General features: G+C 38.3%; 3 protein-coding genes across 3 annotated transcripts; 1 reads left to right on the top strand and 2 right to left on the bottom strand.

Annotated features, from left to right (window-relative positions):
* Positions 1-716: 716 nt before the first annotated feature.
* On the top strand, positions 717-3241 carry LOC118771365 (transmembrane protein 79-like). Its single transcript, XM_036519344.1, has 4 exons — positions 717-990; positions 1099-1650; positions 2652-2865; positions 2971-3241. Exons 1-4 carry the CDS (start codon positions 717-719, stop codon positions 3239-3241), a joined length of 1311 nt encoding a protein of 436 aa, XP_036375237.1.
* Positions 3242-3840: 599 nt separating this feature from the next.
* Positions 3841-9076, bottom strand: LOC118771360 (proprotein convertase subtilisin/kexin type 4-like). Its single transcript, XM_036519331.1, has 16 exons — positions 8924-9076; positions 8715-8819; positions 8474-8575; positions 8206-8328; positions 8038-8114; positions 7746-7834; positions 7455-7627; positions 6832-7044; positions 6564-6664; positions 6356-6459; positions 6082-6199; positions 5632-5811; positions 5009-5133; positions 4623-4742; positions 4218-4355; positions 3841-3986 (listed from the first exon to the last, which is right to left on the bottom strand). The coding sequence occupies exons 1-16, from the start codon at positions 9074-9076 to the stop codon at positions 3841-3843; spliced, it is 2067 nt and encodes a 688-aa protein (XP_036375224.1).
* A 7215-nt stretch (positions 9077-16291) lies between these two features.
* On the bottom strand, positions 16292-20104 carry gamt (guanidinoacetate N-methyltransferase). The gene is made up of 6 exons (XM_036522123.1): positions 19798-20104; positions 18498-18643; positions 18294-18357; positions 18055-18122; positions 17066-17176; positions 16292-16779 (listed from the first exon to the last, which is right to left on the bottom strand). Exons 1-6 carry the CDS (start codon positions 19970-19972, stop codon positions 16639-16641), a joined length of 705 nt encoding a protein of 234 aa, XP_036378016.1. The 5' UTR covers positions 19973-20104; the 3' UTR covers positions 16292-16638.
* Positions 20105-24687: the final 4583 nt, after the last annotated feature.

Genomic DNA, 24687 nt, shown 5'->3' with positions numbered 1-24687 from the left:
AAGCACGTGAACTTTCCACAGTGTTCTGATGCTGTTACGCGGGTGGGACAATGTGCCCTAGTTATGACGTGTGTGGATTTAGAGTACCTTCCACTTGCGTGTCGGTCTTTAAATCAGAGTAGGACCCGCCCGCCAGTGTTGGCCCGGCGGTCGAATCCAAAAACGAATTCCCAGATGCTCAAATTTACACAGCAAATGGCTGACGAAAAAAACATATTGACTGAAGCTGAATCTCAATAAAAGCCATTGCTTTGTTCACATATTGGAGTTGCATCTGGATTGATAAATATTTTGTGTCAACCTATTTGTTTCATGAAAACTTTTTAAATTGTACTAGAAAACCAAGCCTTTTCACCTCAGATTAGTGTGTTGCAGTGGAGCAGGGGATTAGCTAGAATTAACATAATGCAGTTATCGAAGAGTTCGCTACCATGTACAATGTTTTATATTTCCCACACAGTTAAATGATCCAGGCCTCTTGGCATTACTGCTATAAAGCTTCATCAGAGTAACATCACTGTAATTTATGGCAGTGACTGCTACACTGCCACCCGTTCCTAGTAGTACCACCATTTGCATGTCATTTTCTTTGACTTATACAAGTGTATATTCACTCTATGCTTTAGATGTGATATATTGCACAGACATGCCCTGAAAACCACTATATGTGTGGCATATTTGATTTCTGTTACAATTATTCTGTAGGCTGTGGGACAATGACATCAACAGGGCACCTAGCCAACAACCACCATGATGTTAAGGAGTTTGACAGTGTGAAGGAGTCTATCAGTGACATCATCAACCAGCTACAAGACATAGACCCTGCCCGACTGTCCTTCTCCCCATTCCTGGATCTGGACACACAGATCTCCTTGGCTCCAGTGTCAGACAGTCCTGAATCTTCAGTGGAGGAGCTGCGCTCCCCCTCTCACTCTGTGCCTGGTTCACAACACTCCCTAGAGCCATTGACGACAGGGGACCATCTTGACCGTAAGTGACGTGTTCTCTGTTGAATGCATGCTGATGTTGAATGTACACCATAGAGTGAGGATTCCTTTGGAGATGTCTTGGAATATCTGTGCATTGTCTCTTTGACAGAGGGTCTTTCCTGCCAAAGTCGATCCTGTGATAATTTCGCAGAGCCACCTCAACAAACGGAGCAAGGAGAGCTGGAGAACACAGTTGCCAGTAATATCCCTTTAGAGCAGACACTGGAGGAGGATCCTTCTGAAAACTATAACAGAGCCCCACTGCCAGATTCTCAGGGTGACATCCCCAATGGCAGGGACAGAGAGCAGTGGAACCCCTTGGAATCCACCAATCTAGAGTCAACAGTTGATGAGGACCACCCACTCATCAGGGCCCTACCAGAATGCATTGAGATGGGTGTCTGGAACCCACAGGAAGAAGGGGAGTGTGAAGCCATTCCAGACAGTGCAGAGAGGGAGCGCTGCTGTTGCTGTAGGTGCTGCCGAAGTGGCCGCATTCCAGCTCTGTGCTCAGTTCTGGCATCGCTTTTGTTTCTCCCAGGGATTCTATATGCTCTCTACTTCTACGTACCCTTGGATGCCCCTCATTGTCCAGACCTGGTCAGCCGCCTCTCTTTCACTCTCCAGTGTTGCGCTGTTGCAGCTGTACCCGTTTTGCTGGGTATGTCAGAACTTGGTTTTGAAATATCATAGACTGAGTTGTATAGTAATTGTCATTATTTCTAGGGGCCACACACATTAAATATAGTATGTCGCGTGATTTTTAAGTAGCACAGAAAAAAAAGAAATATTGAAATATAATATGTGAAAACTGATTTAAATCAGCTGATGTAGGTCAGTGGATTTAAAGTCTGTTAGTGTCTGGCATTCCAGTCATTAATAGGTCCCTACGGGCATAGGGTAGTCAGAGTTTTATAGGGAGTTCAGAGAGGAAAAGTAAATTCCTCTGCTTATGTAAAGAAGTTGAATAAGGTGAAGGTGGTAGGAAGGTGTGGCTAATTATGGAGCTAGGTTTGGAAATCAAAGCAGGGAAAGGCCTGAGGACCTGTTTACAAAGTTCAGAGATACTTGTACTCACAGACAATAAGAATAAAAATAGTGGAAAGGTAGAAGCATCCAAAAAAGGTCATCTTTCAGCACCTTTGACTTTCCTGGTAGTGGAATATTACAGTTCCAGTTATTTACATAAAAAACACCAAGTCCTCTGGCAAACATGATAGTGAGACATTTGTTCTTTAATTTAGGTGTGTTGTGTGATGTTATGTCAATTATGTAACAAATTAATATCAGGGCTGATGACTGAATTCAGGCAGAATTTATTGTTAAAATTTGAGGTGCTTTACATTCAGCACTATTACTGATGAACCTGTTATTTGCAACTGTTAGTTTTGCACAATCAACAATACAATCATGAACATGGTCAGTGGTGTTCTGTATGCTATGACTTTAATGCAATGTGCATTATAAGATAAGACTGTGTACTAAATGACAAAATGTAACATAATGTAATGCAGTCCTTGGTGAAGCTTAAGGACTTAGTTGTAACAATATGTACTTTGTGTGCAACATTACTTTTACATACCCAATAAGGAGGGAAGTAAGGCACAGCTGCAAATCTTGGTAAAAACAACAGCTACACTAATCACACTCTCTTCCTCTTAGGCATGCTGACAGGTGCTGTGTCCCGATTCTGCACTGCATCCTTGGACCCAGTGCAGGTGATCCCCAGAGCACCTGCCCTTCTGCAGCTATTTGTTACTGCATCCTTGGAACAGCTTTCTCTATACACCCTCAACCTTGTTGTCTTGGCTACCTTTCTGCCCCAAGCCCAGCTGAAGGTAGTGCCCATTTTGGCTGGAGTCTTTGTGGGAGGAAGGTAATAGTTTGGAGTGAGCGGAGAGCTATAATGTTCTCATTTTAAGTTGTTTTATTCAGTTTAAAAAAACCTCTCAATGTGTTTTTTCCCTCCCTTCTCTCTCAGGCTTGTTTACTGGCTGTCACTCCACGTCTGCAGCTCATGGCGAGGGTTTGGCTCAGGGCTTACTTTTTTCCCACTCCTGGTCATGGTGGTCTTCAACCTTTACTTTCTGTTTGAGCTTGGCTTCAGTAAGCTCTTCCCTGGAACTGAGGACACACTTTCTGTCCTGACTACCCCTTCTCCCTGGCCACTGGAGATGCCCAGGGGGTTAAGAGACACAGCAGATCAGTTCTTGCCCACAAACCGCTTGGACATACAGAGAGGCAGAGGATAGTGTTGGGCTCTGTCCCTTGGAAACTCAGCTTGTTCCAAAAATATTCCATTCCTGTGGTCTACAATTTTGCACAGCTGCATAAAATACCATTACCACTAACCTCCAAGCTAGTAAAGCCTAACTTAAGTGGCATTTTGTTCCTTATAGAGTTCACAGATGTTTTATGTAGATGAATATTCTGGACCTGAACTTTGGAAGAAAGCTTTTTCTTCTTCAGCTGTGGAAAAAGTCTGAACTACAGTTGTGCTTTAAGTCTGTTTTCATACAAGCATGGCTAGTAGCAGTATTTAATGTTTTCAAAACACACTTTGGCACAGAATTTACATCAGCACAGGGATGAATACTGTTCCAATTTCTCTGAAACTTTTGGTATAACCACTCAACAAAATTTTAAACCTTAGACAAGATTTATTTTCACTTCAGATAAAAAATTAATGACTAAAATTCAAGTCAACTATACTGTAAAGCTTTTAAATGCTGGCTTATTTCTTGTTTTTATATTCACAATAGACCAGACTTCCACCCAGGACCTCTGAATAAACAAGGAAAACTAAAGTAAATATTATCTTTTGGCTTCAGCAAGCTTCAGTTGAAAGGTATCATGTCTCCTGGGAGTTTTCTGTTATGTCATCAAAAGTGCTGTTCTCGTTGCCTGTTGTCTGATTGTCTGTGGACACACTGACTGTCACTGTGTCCACTCTGATGACCTGACTGGCATTGCTGCTGTTGTTCACCTGGTTTGAAGCTGTAATGCAGGGTATGATGAGTGCATTCACCATCCATGCCGTGGCCCATACCAGGAACATGACCACCAGGGGGCCTCCCAGGAGGATGCCAAGCACTGCTGCTGTCCGCTCCATCCTATCTGTTACCTTCCGTCGATGATCCCAAGGGTACAAAGGAAGGCTACAGGTACCCAGATGAGGGTTCAAAGTGGAATAGGGTGGACAATCTAAACAGCTATTCTTTTCCTCACCGAAGCAAGTATGGCAGCTCCGGTGGCATGGTAGGCACTTCCTTTCAGACTGGGTGCCGTTGCTACCTGACTCATAGTAATGAGGGGGACAGGCCTCCAGGCAGATGCTCTCAAACATATATAAGGGGTAGACACACTCTGAGTCAAAAAAAGAAAAAGAAACTCTTTGCTCTTGTTTTTGCTACATGTATTGGTTTAAATAACAATTGTCAGATATAAAGATAAATCTTTTAATCATCCAAAGTGGTTTTGTTTTTGTTTATAAGGGTTGTGTCCAACATTTACAGTAATTTGGTTTTATCTACATGCTAGATTTCAGAAATGTTGATTAACTTTCCAGACAGCTATCATAAATCAATGCTCTAAAGCATACTGGCCAGCACTGTAGGGCACGCTGGCACCTACCTTTACAGGTCCCATTGGAGCTCCAAACTGCACACTGATGAACCACTGTCCGCTCCATGCGACGTCTGATCATACGCTCCTCAGTCCCATACAGTTCTAGTTGGAAGTGGGTCAAGATTCCTGTAGAAATATGGAAATATTGGTAAGCAGATATTATTTTGACCAGATAAAACCACCCAGCCACCACTGCTGCTGGAAAGATTCTTTACTTTGCCCATCCAAATGAACTAAACAGAGTTCCTGCTTTGAAGAAAATGCATTTCCTAGGTTTCTTCTCCCACATACTGAAATGAATCCTGTCTTCATATTCCCACCGAAGTAAATGTAACTTGGATGCTCCTTCACTGTGTTGAAAAGCAGTGTTTCTGGTTTGGGCCTTCATTTACCTCTGTTGGATAAGTCTCCCTTGTTTTCTATTTGGAGAGTCCACAAGCCACTAGGGTCTTCATCCCAGCTATGTATGCTCATAAAGGCCCAGTCATCATATCCCCTTGGAGATGTATCAAAAGGCCTGAATAAAATAACAGACAATGCAAGGAAAATACTCAGTTTCCTCCATCTCTGATTCTACAACAGTTCACAGTTGCATTACACAATAAGTAAAATACATTTACATTTATTCAGTTGGCATACGCTCTTATCCAAAGCAACTTACGAGTGAGGCAGAGTACAACACAAGCAAAAAAAATATTTATGTACAGTATGTTACAGGGGGCATACCTCAAGCTTCTTTTACCCTATTGAATTTGGTATAAAAGTTTCATCCAACTTACTTTTAAAAGGGTAATACTTAATTCTGAATCACTCCACTTCCCAATCTGTTTTACAAAATTAATCCTCACAAATGCATGACTATACATAAGGCAGCCATAGTCTTAATCACAATGAGGGTGTTGTCATAGAGTATATACTCTTCTTGTATAACTGTTTACTCCTATACGTTAGAAGGTAAACTTGTGGACTACACAATGAACATAACCTAGTTATACTGTTAGTGTCTATTCCATGCCTGAAGGTGACCAGATGGGAGCGGGTGCCCAGTGGACTGATGAGAATAATGGACAGGTCTCCTCGTCGGGTGTAGGACAGCGTGAGCCGTGCTTGGATGTGTTCCAAAGAGCGAATCCAGTTCTTGGTCCTCAGGCAAGCTGTCTCATTCCACTGGAATACCAGCCTCCCACGAATCTCACTAAAAAACAGACAGCCAACCAGACATGTAGGGACAGCAGATCAAACAAGATGCCCATCGGATTAGTGTTCATAAGATGAAGACTAAACCTTTATTAGGAAACATTTATAGGAACAGCAAACTGTTAGAACCTGATTCAACCAATATTTACATTTTCTCACTGCTTTCCATACACAACCTGTCTCCTGAAGTTGATCATTTTAAACACAGCTCTACTGAATTGTCAACTTTCCTACAAAACAAAACTACGGATGTTACTATTTTCTTTACTGGGGCCTGGTGATGACATCAGTGAGGCACTTCCTCTGAGGTTGTACTGGTTTCCATTTCCTGGCCAGGTCAACCAGCCTCCCAGCATCCAGCAGCCCATACCCATAGTAATGGCTGACTACAATAAAAGACAGCATTTACAATTATGCATATCACACTAGTAAAAAGTACACATTTTAAATGAGATAATTTTTTGTGTAGTTGGACTTCTAGTCCCACCAATTCCTCTGTTTTAGAAAATATACTCCTATCATTTAACTGTCCACAATCTCACCATGTCTCCCCACTCCATTTGTGTGCCAGTCTTTGGTTCTGAGATCAGCTGGTCTAGATGCCCGCACTGTGATGTGTTGCACATCACGCCAGGTCAGTGTAGGGCTGCAGGAGTGGTTAGGGTATTTCAGTGCTTTCAGTTGTCTCTCATAACTCAACGATTTTTCAAAATGCTTACTGAGCTCTAAAAATTACAGGAAAGTAATTACTTTGCCTCTAAAGCCAGTGCAATGATTCCAGCAGCCAGTGGAGCAGATGCAGAGGTTCCTGTATGATCAGAGGTACAAGAGTGTCGCAGGTCTGTGGTGACCTGGAAATGGGAGGAAACAGGATCAGGGAAAATGGGCACGCTTTTGTCAACTTCAGCTACTTTTGTAAATGCCTGTCATGATACATACACAAATAGGCAGAGGATCCCCAAGCTAAATTGTGCCTGCTACATGCAGTCTTATCAGCTTACAGGATAAAGGGTCTTACAATTCTGCGGTAATGCTGGCTGCCACCACTGTAGATGGCTGTTATAATGGCAGAACAAGGCTCGCTGTAGGAGGGCACAGTTCCCCTTTCAGTTGTACTGCCAACAGAAAGAGTGTATATGCTGTTGGCATATCCATCACAGTTGCAGTTGTCAGATGTGGTTCCACCATTTCCAGAGGCCCATACATAAATTGAACCCAAGCCACTGCGCCCCTGCAAAATAACATTTTATCATCAGGTTACTATTTTTTGTTGTTGTTGCTGGGAACTGAATGGGCACAAAATATTTGTTCTCATCACTACTGCTGTAAAAGGTTACATATTAGATGACATATTTTTTAGCTCAACAAATATGTAGAGAATATACATTATTGCCATTTGATATACAGCAATATATTTCTGCTTTGCATTAATATATCTTAAATGTATTTACAATATATTCTTGGACTGGACAACATTTTTCTCAGTATATTACAATATATTTCATTTTCATATTGGCATCAATAGGGGAATCAAAAGTGGAGAATATATACCAGGTACTACAAGCCATTGTATTATAAAAATTGGGAGCTGAAGTGAGTGTGCTAAACCAGGTCAGACACCTGATTCCTACAGTATCGTACATTACTTATGCCTCTGACAAAAGCCTCAGAGGCCAGTGTGCTAGGCCCATCCACGGTACTGCCATCATCCTGGGGGCCCCAACTGGCGCTGTAGATATCAATGTGCTCCGGATTCAAGGTTAGAGATTTGGCTTCTGTTAAATCAGTCACATGACCATCAAGCATGCGAATACCTAAGCAAAAAATGTACGAAAATAGAAAACAGGAGAATCACAACAGATATCTATTCAACTAGTGACTGAACGATTATTCATAAATATATGAATAATATTCTGAGCAGTCACCACTTGCCACCAATCTTAGCCTGATATGCTACCACAACTCCACACACACTGTTGTTCGCCGCTGCTGCCACCTGTCCAGCACAACGTGTCCCATGCCTATGTCAAGTAGAGGATCAAAATCATCACTCATAACTGATTATGAACAAATATTCACATATTTTTTCTGGGCTATCACAGCAGACTTTCAAAAATATTCTAATACATGGGTGTTGTTCTTGGTAAAATTACAGAAATTACATATTAATGTCCTCATATCTACCAAGTGTTTTGCAAAGCATAATATACCCCCTTCACCATACCTGTTTTCATCAATTTGTGTGTAGCGAGGTTCTGGATTGGCATCATCATCATTCATGTCATAGCTGGCCTGTGGATCCTATGAAAACATGAAGGCATGAGAGTGTTTCCTAATTCCCCTTCCCACCAGATCAATCAGGTTTAAATCTTTAATATTCAAAGGAACTCACATAATTTTCAAAAAGGTCAGGGTGGCTCTTCTCAATGCCATCATCTAATATTGAAACTACAACTCCTTTTCCAGTGTACCCGTGTGCCCAGGCTGCCACAACATTCAGATTAAATGCTGTACTCTGGGGGAAAAAACACCACATAATAAGGTCCACTGAAAAACGTCAAAGGCAGTTAGTAGTGAGCAAGTGGGAAAAAAAACTGTTATAAAATCTGTAACCATCGTGTAATATTGGGAAACTGAAGTAAATTACTTTTTGTTCTCACCAAAAACCATTGCTTGCTAAAGAGGGGATCGTTGGGGGGTGCGCCGTTAGAAGGATGTCGTCTCCTTCGAGTCTTCCCAGATTGTTGCGCGAACCACAAGACCTAAAATAGGACAAATTAAAAGAAAACTGTAAAATGAAGCATTGCCTTCTCGTGTGTTTGCGTGAGGGGGCATTTAGTACATCGTTACCCAAAAGTAGGCCTAACCCAGGTGGTAATTAAAGGTTTTGTGTAGGCCTACCTTAGGGTCCTTTTTCAGCCGAAGGTTATATAAACGGTGCGATTGCAGTGATCGTTTTGCCACCCCTCTCTGCTTCATGTGGTAGTAGCTTCCATCTGCAAAAATCTTGAATGCATTCACGTAATTAGCAAAGCTTCCGACGAACAATGTTTTATTCTAATCTGGTTGACATTAGCGTCTTCAAACCACAGATTTGTTATAAATGTTACCTTCCCTAAATTGAGGAAGCCGTATTTCCATGTAATCCTGTCAATTTGCTCAGGGACGTCATTTAAATGAACAGCCCAGCTGTTGGTATAGATGCGTTCTCCGAAACAAACTGTACAACTGCACAGAGCATTTAGAAACCAAATGATTTTCATTGTGGTATGTTCGTCGTATCGCAGGGCAATAGTTTTCTTAATGAACATACTTTATTAGACATTTCGCTGTTTAAATCGATGTTAATAACAGTAAGCACAAATTTGTGTTATCGTGAAACCGTTTTCTGTAACGGCTAACGGGAAATTTGAACATAAGCACGTGCGGAAACCGATCAGTTTCAATCTCTTGAGTCCTATTTGCTAACTCGACAATTTGCTGTACATTCGGGCATTTTCATCCAGTTATTATAATGATGGAATCGTTCAGACTGTTTACAAGTTTTGATATCAGATAGGCTGTAGATTACGAGTTATCAGGGTATCTTGGTTATCAATCCAGATTCCCGGAGGATTATGTAAACAGGGTTTCACTTAAACAACTTCTCCAATACTTCATTATGGCTATAACCTTATTTAGTCAGTCTGTCATTTTTAGCTTTTTGCTTTTTGTAATGATAATTACTGATGAACAATGTGGTCTATCTGTGCCCTCGATTCATTTTTTGCTACTAAGCGCATATGTCTGTCAACTGCTTTCAAAGTCAAATCAAAGTCAGCATTCAATTACAAAAGGTATTTGTGCTAAAATTGCCTATACAAATAAAGGTGTTTAACTAGGGTCTGAGTATTGATGGTGTGTTGGCAGATAGGCAATATAATTGTTATTATATGAATTAGAAAGTACATTCTAACCACTGTGGTTCCATTATAGCCACATTATACTCACTTTGTAGTTAGAGTATAATGTTAAAATTTCCATTGAAATTAATTCTAATCATTGGGGTTTTTTTTCCTAAAAATTAAATTTTGACCACATAGGTCATCCTGTGTGAAATGAAACCAGTTTTAGCATCCCACATTTGTCTTGAAAGTTGGCTCATACACTTGTAATATGGAGACTGACAACATCTCATTCATTTTGTAAATGCATTTGTTAAATGCTGTCAGTTTAAACATTTTGGCCATGTAAATAACATAAATATTGTCTTCAGTGTGATTATACTGATGTGAGGAGGTCCCTGTGCTTGGGCCTGTCTCCTCTTCCTGCTTACGAAAGATTAGAATACTGAGCTGTATATCCTTAACATATGCAGAAGTCATTTCCATCTTCGATGTGCTGTTTCTGTTTTCAGTCAGAAAGGTATAGAGCAGTAGCGTCGTTAGGTCCGATCATTCGGGGCTATAGCCCCGAATATTTTAAGCCTAGCCCCGAATATTTTTGCCCTGAAAAAGGAGGTGTTTATAGCAAAACAACAGACAGACTGTGTAACAGAGTGGAACTTGACTTGCAGCGTCCAAAGGTGTGATAATATTTATTATAAAGGTAGATACAACCTCCCCAACCTACCGACGCCGATCTCCTTTCAAAAAAAAAAAAGACAAGCCCCAGGCAAACTTGACTTAGCCCTGGATCTTTTCAATACCTAGAAACGTCCCTGGTATAGAGGATAAGATCGTTATGTATATCCTCATAGTTACCATTTAAGCAGTGCAAACAGAATTTGTGAGCAAGGGTGATGGGATGTCTAGGGTACTAAACTAACATCACAGAGCCGGAGAAGCCTCTCTGACAGCAAATGCAGTCTTCTATTGACTCATAAATTTAGCTGTCTTAAAAAAGGTAAGGTACATAGCAGGTCCAGACCTCTTTCAGCAATTTCACAAAGCCATGATCATGGAAACATCTCTTGAAAGAACTTCTGAAGCCATCATTTGAGATAACAGGCCAAGAGGTCTTTATTAACCATATATGCATAGATATTCGTGGCATGCCAACTAGGCAATACATGTGGGCTATTCTTGAAAGATGATGCCTTTAGAATTTACTATTTTGAAATTCGATGCAATGTTTTATAATTTGCTACAAATTTCAAAGTTGCAACTAAACCAAATGACTTACAGGCACAATTTTTGGTTGTGGTTTTAAAATTAGTTGTCTCGCACCTACTATGGCACCTACCAGAGTGTATATGTCTGTGGTATATTATGTAATGACTCTTACTATTGCATTGTGACTGTTTTAGGATGGTCTCTGCTTTCAGCCTAACCCTCTTGTATCCACTTTTGTAAGTCACTCTGGATAAGACTCTCTGCTAAATGATTAAATGTTGGAAGTCTTCTACAACACTTTGTAGTTCCCACTTCAAACAACTTACATAATAGTGATAGAACAGGCAGCAATGTGGTGTTAGAAGTCTTTTTGAGTTTGGCTGGAATCCAGTTGCTTTCAAGATACTAAATAACTATGTTTAAAATACCATAACCATGTTTAAATTTGATGGTTTATGTCTAAGTCCTGCAAATTTGCCTTCAGTCAGTTAAAAATAGTTTACCTTCTCCTTTTTTGGATAGTAAATGTTGAATGTGCTACAATGACTTTTTTGGCTACAAAGTTTAGATGGTCCTCGAGCCATACCCCCCTACTCTCTGATTGGCTTTGGGTTCAAAAACTGCTTGTCAAAGGCTGACCAAGATTACACGTGCAAAACTGGAAGAGAGCCATACTCCATACTATGCCCCAACATGACAACTAGCATAGCAGACTGAATGGGTTTTCTGAGTTGATTATTTGTTTGAATGTAGTGGTGTCAGTTTAATAATAAAATAAACTTAATACATCAACATTGGATGGATTGGACATACTTAGTAAATCAACAGTGTGAAATTATAATATGCTTCTTAATAAACCTAGGGATATACATAGAAGGGTATACACAATAAAGCCTGTCTGCCTTCCCTGGCCTTCAACTCCAGTCACTGGGGTGCAGAATCAGCCTTTCTACTTATTATTTATGTCTATGGAAACACTGAGAGATGAAAGTGCTTAACTTCAGAGCTGTCAGAGAAAAAATGACTTTCTAGTTTCGTCTATAGCTTTGGTAATTACTGCCATCCACTGGCTAACTCTGGTATTACATTTTAATCACAAACTGAAAATGGCATTTTAGGAAACTCTGTTCTTCTATATGACTATTTTGGAATGCTGCTTTTGGTAATACGGCCCAAATTGTTTGTTGTATCATGTTAAGGGCAGACCTATATTTCCAAGTTTTAAAAAAATAATTATGGTTTATATATGTAAATTAACTATTTATGATTTAAGTTTTTATGGTTTATATTAAACGTAAATAGATTATATGTTTTTATACTTAAAAACTTTCAATTGTACATTTCAATCCTTCTTATTAAGATGACATATTTGTCACCCAAATAGCAATGTTGTGCTACCAGCTTAGCTGCTTGAAGTTCTTGACAAAAACTGTGTTAGCAGGTAACAATAATTTAGGTTTCTGTTAATGCCGAGTTAGAGTTCAGGCAGAATTTTGTATGATGATTTTGTTCAATCTTGTTCTATGATTTTGTTTTGATGAATTAGTGTAGATGTTTTTTTGTGCTTATTTATAGAGAAAACTGATAAGTGGAATAACCTGTCCAGTAGTATTGAAATTATACAGTTCTACTATGAACTGTTAAACATGTGGTGATACATATATCTTACATTGATCTTTGTAGAACTTTGCAGAGCCTGTTCAATGTTTGCTGTGCAGACTATTATAGGATGAAACTGAAGTAGAGAACAGGGAGGAAATATTATTTGTTAATTGAGTGAACAATCTAGAGGTTATGGGAAGGACTGCATTGCTCCATATGTTTCATTTATTTACTTATTGATTCACTGAGATAAAAACAGTGCTGTGACTACCAAGGCCTTTGGATTTCTAAGCAGCAAATGGGGGGGTGGAGAAGAGATGATCTTGTGAACTACACATGTTGGGTAAGATCTCAGCTACAGTGGCTCCTAAAAAGCCCCCCCCCCCAAAAAAAAAAAACCTAAAAAAACCCTTATTTTGACAATCTTGTTTTTCACTAGACAATATTGCTTGCATCAGCAAAGGTCGTTTCCTTGGAGAAGTGATTAGCAAGTACGATCAGAGATCAACAATTTTGCAATATCCTAGCAGCAAACATGAGCGAGAACCTGCTGGAGAATTTAGTGTTTATCTTCCCAGCAGTTCTCTGTAGCCCATTGCATTCAACATGGTGTGCTTTATAATGGAAGTGATGCACATGCTGGCACCATGCCACGACATGGACTTCTTTAATGTAGTGTTCAGAGCTAGCTCCAGACAGGCTGAGGTCATGACTGTTGCTGAGACCCTGACCAATAAAATGGCCCCTTGCCCGCTGCAAGATATTGCTCACGAGCACTGGACGAAGTAAGAGTTAGAGCATTGTTCTATGCATCGAAAGTTAGTGGGTTTGTGTCTAAAGTAGGCATTGCATATTTGAGAATGGTACAGTGCCTAAAATGTCATGGTAAAAAGACAGCAATATAAATGGGTAGTAGTATTCTGTAAAGTGTAAAATTGGAAAGACTGGGAATATCTTGGATATGGATGTTAATTACATAAATAATTTATATCATCTGCTGCTTCTGTGTAATCTGTTCCTGGTTCCTATTGTATGGAGATAAAATCTTGATGACACAATGTATTTTTGCTGTCTTGGAAAATGTTGATTAAAGATGCATAATACAATATGTCACATTATCTCCTTGTATTTTTTTCCTTTATAGAGAGCAAGTCAGATGATCAGTTTTTTTCAAGACTCTATAGACACACAGTCAGTGATACAAGGGTTTATAAACGCTATACTGGAGGCAGTGCAGCCAGATTGAAAAATCCAGATTTGGAATTTGACCTGCACCTCAGGCCTTTGTGATAAGTGTCATGCATCTTTAATTACAACATTGCATAAGGTTTAATGTTTCATATGAAAGATGGAGCCTCTTACAACAACAGAGGACTGATTTTTGAAGCAACACAGTCATTATTGTGTCACCGTTACAGTCATTACTGCAATCAACTAGTTACTTTTAAACAGCCAGTTACTTTACAACCCAGTCCTTCAGAAGTTTGAAAATAATGATCTATGTCATCTAGTCTCCAGATTTGAGTGTGAAGCATATTTGAAACCTTTTCTGAGTTTGGTAAATAATTTGAAGAGACTCTTTTTAATATTAAACTTAAATCTTTACATTGCTTCATGAAACGTCCTCAACACAGCGCTGAGATAACTGATCATCTGGGCAGCCCTCTCTTTATTTGCCCACCAATACCATGTCCAGCTCTAACCTGTTTGTCCCCATCCAAGTCCTGGTAAGGAACAGTCATATTTTGCTTTTGAGACAGCTGTGCCAAGAGGTGGCTACCATAAATCCTGTATTGTGGTCCCGCACTGCGGCTGCACTATACTGGTAGATATATTGCTCAGGTGTTGGAAATGAGCATCTGATCATTTCATTTCAACACTTGTTTTGTCAATATTTTTTCACTTAAATGACTTGACTAGCCTTGGTTCGAGTTAGCTGGTGTCCATTTTAATTGAACAGCTGTTTCTATTTTGGTTGAGCAGCTGTTGCTCTAAGTGTAATCCTGTCGGCTAGAAATCGTACACCCTCAAGACATCCAAGCCCTAATGTTTATATCATGTTACACTCAGTAATATTTAATCTGTGTTTCCAGTCTGTTTGTTACATGTTAGATGCGAAATACAAGGAAACCCAGTTTTATTGGAAAGTTTTACCTGCTTGTTTTGTGTGTTCCCCTCATCCTGGGCTGCCCACCCACAGCAGCAGCCTTACCATATGGCACTTTGCAGCCGCTGAAGATGATCAAATCTGGAAAGAGAATGAGTATCTGGTACCTCAGGTGAACATTTAGCACTCGCTCTGCTGTGTAAGGAACATGAAAGGTCTGTACCAGGTTGTACAGCTCACTCCAATCACCAGTGTCATCACTAGTTGAATTAATGGAAATTTCCCCTAGCTGCTTAGGCAGCACATTAGCTAAGTCTCAGGGGTGGTGTCGCCCCTGAAAGTGCTCTCCTACCTGCAGTCCTACTACCTTTATGTAGGATCCAAACTCTTCTACCATTGTACATCTTGTAGATGTGAATTTGCCTAACTGATTTGACCAGTGTGTTACTTACCCTGGAGATGCTCTTAAGGACAGGGTACCTGCAGTTCCTGGTTGTAAAAATGAAATCCTGTATTATCTTATTTCATACTAAACTCATTTAGGCTAGTGACCATACTATGATCACAGCACACTTTTTGCAAAAAAAAGCATGCTATTATGTAAATTCAGTGCTGAATTTGCTGGGTCTCAACTGCCATTTGTAGCCATTTTCAACATAGCAGATAGTTTGTTTCTCATTGTGATTCAGTTGCATTTCATCTTAATATTTCAAAAATTCCCAATAACAGTAATTTTAAGTTCATGAGCCTGAATCACTACTACAAAAAGCAGGAAATGTGAGAAAAGGATGCATCTTAACATTATTCAAGGTCATTTGCATATCTTTACTGAAGCAATTAAAGTGAAAGTGCCATATTGAATGGTACAACAGCAGTGCCCCAGATAGAATATGAACATACAATCATCTTTAAAAATACATCAATTCATAAATGGAAAACAGTATAAAAGTTTTAGCAGGTTATACACTAATGGGAAACCGGTTCCATATGCTGTCATTCCTATCCCATCACTATAAAACTTCCTTACATAAATGACTGCTGAAATAAATGTAAAAGAGTATGGATGTTTTTCCTGTAGATTCAGATGAAATGCTTTTCTAAAAGCGGCTTAGAAATAAACCTGTCAATGAAGTCAAAATTTGCTGAGGAAAGGTAGTCTTTATGCCCTGCTTTTGAGACTGTTCCTTCTATGGCCACCAATGTTATCACTTGCTGAACTCACCAGCCTTTTATTTTGGTAACTTTATTCTGCAGTGTAGTTAACACTATTATGTGGCTTTTCAGTTTGAAAGCTATGCAAAGATAAATTCAATGAGTGTAAGCATACATACTGTCTTACATTGAAAAAATTTCATATTGTCTGTTAATGATATACTTGTACTCTGAACTATGGTAAACTTTGTATAGGGGAATGAAATGCATGCAAATGCAAACACAGTAAACAATTTTGCTAATATTTAAACATATTTATAGTATGAAAAGTCCTATTTTATTCTTTTTGGTGCCAAATTAAAATAAATTTCATGTATAACTTTTCTTAAAAAATAAAATCAGTGTGGCCGTTCAACCTGTATTTAAAGCTTTTTGCTCCAAATACTTAAACTATCAAAGGTGGTTAAATTGTTTACTATTTATAATGAAGAAAAAAGAACAATGTTTATTCAAGTCACTTTATTAAAATTTTATACTGTCAACATCCATAAGGGGTACTATGCACCAAGTGAGGAATGCCATCTGAGTTCCCAGTAGGTTACAGCAAAGGTAAGAAAAATGATCAAGAAGAAATATCACTTTAACAACCAGACTGATGAGAAAAACAAGATACCTCTACTACTATTGTTAGGGGAGACATTGAGGGGGGGAGGTGAGAATCTAAACAGGAATAAATCAATACAGATTATCACGGAATAGGCACTTATCAATCATAGGAAACAAGAGAAGAGGAGGTGTGGGTATAACAGTTTAGAAATGGGGGATGAGATGGAAGGTTATAAATGTATGGCAGCAGCTGGTGTCTTTATCCTCATTCCTTGAGGATTGTAGGTGTGATCATCTTGTGAAAGGCATAGTATTTACACTCAGAAGGGGGAATGATATCCAACAAAGTGGCGCTCATCTTCTCCTTCTTGAAGCCTGCCTCAACTAGATGAGGTACCTGAGTCTCCTGGAATATAAAGAGCACCACAAAATCATGGCAAGTTACATGATGGGGTATAACAGAGTGCATACAATCAAAAGACTCCATTCGTGAAAAGCATTTCCTGTGCTTGTGGCTGGAGACAAGACCAAGGTTTTGTCTGCCACCTCTCACCTTGTATTGCACAACTTATATAAAGAGAATAAAAGTGTTATCAGTCAGTGGGAGAGGACTGCTTGAACACAGCACTGGAAGGGTTGCCATATATGGTGCTGCTGAGCATGCATGTAATTATGTACTATAGGTGACTCACCTGGAACATGGTTTCGATGTTATTATATTTAGTCTTAAGAAGCTCGCCCCAGGATGTCAGGTTGCAATAGGTCAAAACACCACCAGGTTTCAGCAGCCTGTGGGCATGGGCCTAAAAAAAAACATTTTTGTGTCAAGAGGAGCTTTTAGGAAAATGTGATAGGGTGACTGGAAGTGGATAAGATGCACCATAATAATACTTCTGCTCAACAGGTAGAGTAGTATAATAGACAGCATATTATTAGTTGAATATTTACATATTTGAGAGCTATGACTTGCTGGGATTATAGCAAACTTGGAGGAAACTGAATAATACAACAGCATGGAGCTTTAGGCTGATGTGATCTGCAGGTCCATGTGAAAACAATTGCATCATTACACCCCCATTGGCTGTTGAGTCTCTTACTTTTTGATTTAACTTAGATTTACTTCCTGTGTGCATTGGTGCATGCAGAGGGAGAATGCATTGTCCCATGCTTGTTGAAGTGACATGACACCTTCTGTACTGAAATCAAGAACTATTAAAAGAATACTTATAGGTATTTTGCACAGAATAATGTGAAATATGGTTGAACTTGTTACAAATGAATATGCTTTCTGCTTCTGTTCGCTGTCATGTCTTTTCCACACCCTTTTTTTTTAAAACCCTCAAAACATTTTCATATGACTCGTGTTTGCCTTTGACCCCTATATGATCCACCATACTGCAAGTATGTCACAGTTTGCCTTAAAAACCTCCTTTGTGCCATGCTAAGAGCCATGAGTGACACTAAACAAAATAAACTAAATCTGTTTTTCAAACTGAGCAACACAGCTGGAGAAGGCCAACTGCTGGAATGCTTCCTTCTCCAAAACATCTTTTATAAGTTAGCAAACTTGTGTTCCATTTATGAAATTTCACACGTTGGACTTAGCCTTTAGAGTAGCCGCCACTGTCACAGTTTTTTCTTCATTTTCAGAAATGCAAAAGTGAAGGGATTAATGACTTACTTTGATGAAGTTGAACTGGTGTGTGTGCCAAGTGTCCTCAGACAAAGGATAAGTATCATAGAGAATGCCTGAAGTACAAATACAGTAATGAGCTGTAGTGCAACATTTGCTTTCCATGTAAATGCTGAGGCCAAATACTCATATACAGCATTGAACACAAGATATCAACATAACATCGTTGCCAATTATATTAGACGTTCATAGTATTAAAGAAGCTAAAACTGATTTAGAAGTCTTACCATCAAAGTGTCCATCAGGTAGGGTGGGCACAACCTCTTCCCATAGGCCTTTCAGAGGAACAATCTATAAAGACCAAAAAAGTAAAGAAATCAAGACAAGTTTTAGTGTTCTTTACAATAAATAAATAAAAAAGGTCATCTTTGTGCAACCATACCCAAAAAGAAGCTTTGTGGCAGAATAATTGAATGTAGTGAAAATCTCACTTTGTGTGGCTGTATCTTGGCCCATTCCTGCAACCTCTGGAAAACCCCATCATTGCATTCGATTATCCAATGCTCCTCAATGGGAAAGGACTCTATCTTGGTGGCAGCAATAGCCATGCCAAAGCCTATCTCAAGAACTCGACCCCCTGCAAGACAAAGCAGAGTGAAAGCCTCATATTCCATTTGTTGCCAGAATTTGCTCAATGTAAACATTTTGCACTTCACGTCCACATTATCACAGTCTACATTTTACGACATTCTGGAGTTGATATATTAAGTAGTACTGTGAAAAGCATAAATATATGCAAAGGCTAAAAACCACATACAATGTGAAACCAAGCTTGGTAAATTGGTGAGAATGGAGCAGGTTTAGACATATGGTAAATTACTCCATGGAGTTCCACAGCGCAGTGTAAAAATAGCCTGAGCTGGCAGAACTAAACAAACGGGAGTGCCTTGAACCCTACTGCCTGCTGTTACTGTAAACTGCCAAACTAAATAGCCATGTGCCTATCGCTCCACATATCTTTCCACATGCAATACTTTATGACCGTATGGAATATTTGCTCTTGCCTCTCTTTCTGAGTGTGAACACCGTTGGTATACTGAAACAATTTTGTTAAGAGATACCAAAATCACCTTGTATGAGTTTAATTTCAGCTGACATGACTAAATGTCCATGTCCTCGATACAGTCGTTACATTTATCAGTGGAGAGTCGAGCGTAGTGAACCTGTCCTGGGTTGACTTTTCCAGCAACTCCACCCCCTTGACCTCACGTAACTGTGTTGCATAGCTGATTTACGGCTGCTCTGCAGCATTCCCATGTTCTTAAAGTTCTATATCATGGTTAAACAGTAAAAGAGTGGGTCGGCCGATATCACCGATTAATAATTTAACAGTAAATGCGATCGTTAAAATTACGATCACATTCATTAATGTCTGCGCAGCAGCAACAGCTGCTGTCATCGCCATATTATTTTCAAGTTTAATTACTTCATTGTTAAAACTGCTCTAGGAAAACTGTGTAAATTGTTGGCTTTATATTGGGTGGATTTACCTCTTCAGATGTATCAAATATGTTACTATGTATGACACGGCCAAGTTTGCACGGAGGAAAAACCCTCGATCTAACAACCCATAGAACAGTGGGCAAAGTATTTCTTCACTACTATAGCAAGCAACTAATTTATTATAATCAGCTGCACAAACCAAAAATCAGTTCGATTCCAGGGTAACAACTTTGCACTTTACAAAAGGATGAAAACAGCTGAAGTTTATTTTAACGTGTTTAGACATACCTTTGGAAGCTGCTACAGTAGCAAGCTCGTGCATGTATGGTGTCTCCCAGCGCTCCATCACCGGTTTGCCCATAATCTCGAGGTGTGTGTCCGCTTCGTTGTATTGAGCGCTCGCGTCGGTCCATACTGGCTTGCAGTTCTCTCCCTTGGAAAATATAGGTTGTGCGGTACTCATTTTAAGCTGTCTGCAAATAAACCTGAATGGTAGGCCAACTAAAAGAAATCTGTTGACAGACGACAAGAAAGCAGGAGAGAGAAGCGACGAAGCCTGTGTGTGAAGCGTGAAGAGGGAGCTGCCCAGAGAGGCCGCTAGGGTTTATAGTGGGCAGGACTGCTGATCTTGCAAGACACTGTAGGAGTTGATAAGTGGAATTCACTGTCGCGGGGGAGGCTGAGTTCTTGGACAGCTGGAACAGACCGTAGGCTACTGCACGTGTCTTTTTGAACTCTTGTCCTTTCCTGGTTTCTGTTCACACTTTCTGTGACTACTACTACTACAAGCTAATATCACTATCAACATTCATCATTGGTGTAGGCTCATCATTTTATTATAAACGGATACCAAAAAAGTTACAGAAGTATACACTGTATTTTCAAAACTCTATAGTTCAATAATAATAATAATAATAATAACAACAACAAGGCTATTATGAAGCATTATAGCATTGATTATAGGGTACCTATATAAAATATGTATTAATATGATTGTACTTTTAAAATTATATAACATACAAGCCAATCCCAATAAGGTTACAAATTAAACTCAGGGTATGCAATGACTACAGAAGTGACCTTTTAAAAATCAAACAAAACACATTCAGATTGTCTTATCACATTATACTGATAATTGACTTGTGCAAGCTGTGTGGCCAGTATGTTATCCACTCACAAAGCAGTACCTCATTTAGTAGTTGTAAGCCATTTATATTTTGTCTCTGAACGGATGTTGATGGGCAGGTGTGAACACTGAAAAGACACATTTAAATCTACACTGATCAGATCTGCATAACTACATGATCTGTGTCTAATAGACACAAATGTTCTATCAGAATGAGATCCGGCAGTCATGATGTCCAGACCTGAATGTTGCTTTAGAAGCCTTCTTATCCATAATCATGCTGAAATGTCAATTTTCAACAAAGCTTATTATCAGTGGGAAAGGGTCTTTAACTTTTCCAAACTGACATAAAAACAGCATTTTCACCTGTTTAACTCCCTACTTAAAGTCTGATAACTTAATAAGTATGCACTGTAGAGACATGGTTCAGTGCTTGGTGTAACCCAGACAGCCATGGCCTTAAAACTGTAAAATTGTGTGAATTTGTAAAATTCAGTTTAGGTGTGCAATGATAAAGTGTTCAAAAAAATAAACAAAAACAAAGTAAGATAATCACAAAACTAATGATCATTTCTAGTAAAAAATATTTTTAATTTACATTGACATTACATGAGCTAGGAAATGCTTTTTGCTACACAACTTCTCCAATGAACACTGCAAGAATTTTTAAAATTGCAAATATTTTAGAAAATGTTTTCTGGGCATTTTCCATATAAAACATAGGCTACAGAAAGTGGTGCCGTCTCTTTAAATTGCCAACCTCTCCCTCTGTTAAGAATCAGCTGGTTTTCCAATATATAGCTCTGATATGGGCTTCCTTTCTGATCTCCATGTTTGAAGAATCAAAAAGGTGTACTGCCAGCACTCTAAATCAGGGTGTCATCACTTTGATTCCAAAGGTGAACCAGAACAGCCTTTCTATAGAAAATTGGAGGCCTATCAGTCTGTGGCATACTGATGCAACATTATTTGCTTTTGTATTTGCCAAAAGAGTTAAGTAAGGATCAGAAGACAGTATTGAGGAAGAGCAATCAGAATTTATTCATGGAAGACCTATTAGCAGTATTAATAGATTGATTTTAGGTATGGTTGATTATGATTGCTACATACTGGATGAGAGTTGTATTACATTTATTGAATTTTTCAAGGCAGTTGACATTTTGGAGCAGGGTTTTATTTTTAAAGCTATGGAATTTTTTTTTTTGGTTTTGGCTGTTCAAACATAATACAATTGTGTACAAGTTCTATGAAATTAACACCTGGAACCTCTCAAAGTTTTGAAACTGGTCAGGGAATAAGGCAAAGATGCTTGAGCTTCCCTTTTTCATTTTTGTCTGTGACCTAAACAATGACCATTCATATAAAAAAATACACTTTGAAGGCATTTCAGCTGTAGGAGAATTTAAATTATGTCAATTGACAGATGATACACCTGAAAGATAGGAATGTGGTTAACAAAACAGTTAATTGTTATAATCTCATGTCTGTAAATTAATATTAACATATTTGTTTTGTTTACATGTATATTTACATGTCATTTGGCATCTTTATCCAAAGCGAAGTGAGGCAGAATGCAACACAAGCAAAAACCCACATAAGGAGTCAACAATATTAGAAGTGCAGCATGACCAAGTTTAAATACTTATCCAGACGAGGTACAAGCTAGCTTGTAGAAATAAAATTGCATGAAACCATTGACTCATTTTTTTTTTAATGGAAAACAAAGTTTACTGATCTGGAGACCTGGAGAAGGTATGTGGTGTCCCTATCAAAAATAATGTTACTCACTTAGGAACAGTAATTTGTAAGGATGAAAAGCAGTGAAATTATTTGAACTTTAACACAATTATTGATAAAACAAATAAAAATTCAATATGTGGTTAAGAGATTTATCATTGAATGGAAGGGGTTTTTTTGTTTAAAGCTGAAGGGATATCAAGGCCAGTTTATGAATCTTTATCTGCTGATATGCCTCTGAAAACCTCCAAACAAATGGATAAAATACTTTTTAATTTCATTTGGGGAATAAACCTCATTATTTGGAAAAGTATATTTTATGCAGTACAAAAAATGTTGGCTTTGAAGTTTTGAATTATGAGATGTTGAACAACACATTCAAAGTTAATTGGACTTTACAATACTTTAAGAATCAAGATTGTATTTGAATACTTTTCAGAATATCTTTTTAGCTTAATTGGTGGCATTGAAAGTTTGCTGAAATGTAATTAGATCATAGATAAGATACCTGTGAAATTAACCGGATATCATAGACAAGCTCTTTTGGCATGGGCGTTGGCTTACAAACATAATTTTACCTTTCATAGATACTACTTTTTTCATTTTTTAATGAAACAGTTTGATAATCTTTTGGTTGGACACTTACTAAATAAAAATTCATATTTGCTTTCATATGGTGAATTTCTTGATGAGTTCAATATCCCAGGTATAAACAAAAATATGCCATTGTTTTTAATGCGATTCCAAGAGGGGTATCACAATCCATAACCAACTCAATTGATAATAATTTCCTTTTAACAGATATAAAGGGAAATGTATTTATTGGTAAACTTAATGTTTAACTGATGTTACATATCCACCAGCAAGGTTTTTTTGATCTCCAGTTTTTGGTGACTTGGACTGAAGTGAGGTATGGAAGACCTCATGCTGTGTAAATAATAACATAAAAGAAGTCTCTTTTAAGATATTGAGTGGAATATATCCTTTGAAGCATTTCTTAGAACATTTTAAGTTGAATATTTGAAATTTTTTGTGATTTTTGTGTACTAGAAAGCGAAACAATTTTTCATCTTTTATCATTGCATATACAATAAAGTATTTTGGATTGGTGTGGAAAATTTTATAATAAGAAAAAACTTGAGAGTAATTGAGATCCAAGGTGTTGATAAAATGATATGCTTTAGTAATGATGTGATTGAGAGGGATTGAGTTTATTTGATAGAATTACCAATGAGGAAATTAAATATAGTTTCTACATAAGGTTCTTTAAAAAAGGCTTTTGCTTTGTAACTCAGCTATGAACACCGCATTCATGCAGCCCACACTAAATGGGAGTTTTTGAGATGTCCTATCTTGATGATTCCAAGCATCCCATACTTTTTGAATGTCTCCAATCATTGTTCCTGGGATTGAGTTTGCCTCTTGAATACTTTTCTCTCAGAAAGTCATGGCATGTCCTCTTTCTGGCCAGATAGCAACCATCCCCCAATGGCCTTGAATTTCTTGACAATGCATGCTACACTGTAAACTCATATGTTCAGCTTTTGTGATTCTTAAAAGCATTGCTTGACTTTTGGTGGTCAATGACCTTTTGCCTGGAATTTTCAGACAGCTCTCTGACGTTGAGCATTATGATGTCTGGTGCTGCTAATGAATTACTTGCTCTAAAGTGCGACTGCTTTTTATACCCTTGTGGTAATATTGGTGTTGTAAGTTCATTTCTACACAATAGACAGTTGATGCTGGTTCACATTTACAAAGTTTTATTTTACAGAATCTCATGCTGTGAATAAATATTATTTCAGAAAATATAAAATGTCCCCCATATTTATCTGTACTAATTATTAAAAAAGGAATAAAACATGATGTAACAGAAACATGTATTGATGTTTTATGAAAAAGTATATATTGAAACTTCAATCTTCATAGAACTGCAGAGAGCTAATCTAATGAATGAATGAATGAATGAATTAATAATTTCATTCCAGAAAACATTAAGGTCATGTTTCATTGACAGTTTAAGTAATCTCTTTAATAATATCCAACAAAATCAAATCTACACCAAAATTCTGTTTTTTTTTTTGAAATACAGTGGAAACGTCTGAAACAATACAGAAACATCCACAGGCTTCCCATTTTAACTGTTACATTCTTGAGCAAGTGTTTACATTGAATGTGAAAATGTCTTGTTCATTCAATGTTAAATGTTTGTGTTACAAGTGTTTCCTGACGATTCTTGTGTGAGGGGTGGGGTCAACAACGGTTTAAACTTGAATACCAGTAAAAATTACACCTACTTATACAGAGACAGGCTT

This window comes from Megalops cyprinoides, chromosome 2, assembly GCF_013368585.1.
Source record: "Megalops cyprinoides isolate fMegCyp1 chromosome 2, fMegCyp1.pri, whole genome shotgun sequence".
NCBI classification, from domain to species: domain Eukaryota; kingdom Metazoa; phylum Chordata; class Actinopteri; order Elopiformes; family Megalopidae; genus Megalops; species Megalops cyprinoides.
This window is presented reverse-complemented; position numbering and strand designations above follow the sequence as displayed.

Excerpts from the sequence above, each read along its gene's own strand:
- gamt (XM_036522123.1), bottom strand. The coding sequence starts at position 19,972 with ATGAGTACCGCACAACCTATATTTTCCAAGGGAGAGAACTGCAAGCCA. Across the intron at positions 18,644-19,797 it reads TACTGTAGCAGCTTCCAAAG|GGGGTCGAGTTCTTGAGATA; the intron begins GTATGTCTAAAC and ends TTTGTCTTGCAG. Across the intron at positions 17,177-18,054 it reads ACCAGTTCAACTTCATCAAA|GCCCATGCCCACAGGCTGCT; the intron begins GTAAGTCATTAA and ends GTTTTTTTTTAG.
- LOC118771360 (XM_036519331.1), bottom strand. The coding sequence starts at position 9,076 with ATGAAAATCATTTGGTTTCTAAATGCTCTGTGCAGTTGTACAGTTTGT. Across the intron at positions 8,115-8,205 it reads CTGACCTTTTTGAAAATTAT|GATCCACAGGCCAGCTATGA; the intron begins GTGAGTTCCTTT and ends ATGTTTTCATAG. Across the intron at positions 6,665-6,831 it reads GCCAGCATTACCGCAGAATT|GTCACCACAGACCTGCGACA; the intron begins GTAAGACCCTTT and ends TCCCATTTCCAG.
- LOC118771365 (XM_036519344.1), top strand. The coding sequence starts at position 717 with ATGACATCAACAGGGCACCTAGCCAACAACCACCATGATGTTAAGGAG. Across the intron at positions 1,651-2,651 it reads AGCTGTACCCGTTTTGCTGG|GCATGCTGACAGGTGCTGTG; the intron begins GTATGTCAGAAC and ends TCTTCCTCTTAG. Across the intron at positions 2,866-2,970 it reads GGAGTCTTTGTGGGAGGAAG|GCTTGTTTACTGGCTGTCAC; the intron begins GTAATAGTTTGG and ends CTTCTCTCTCAG.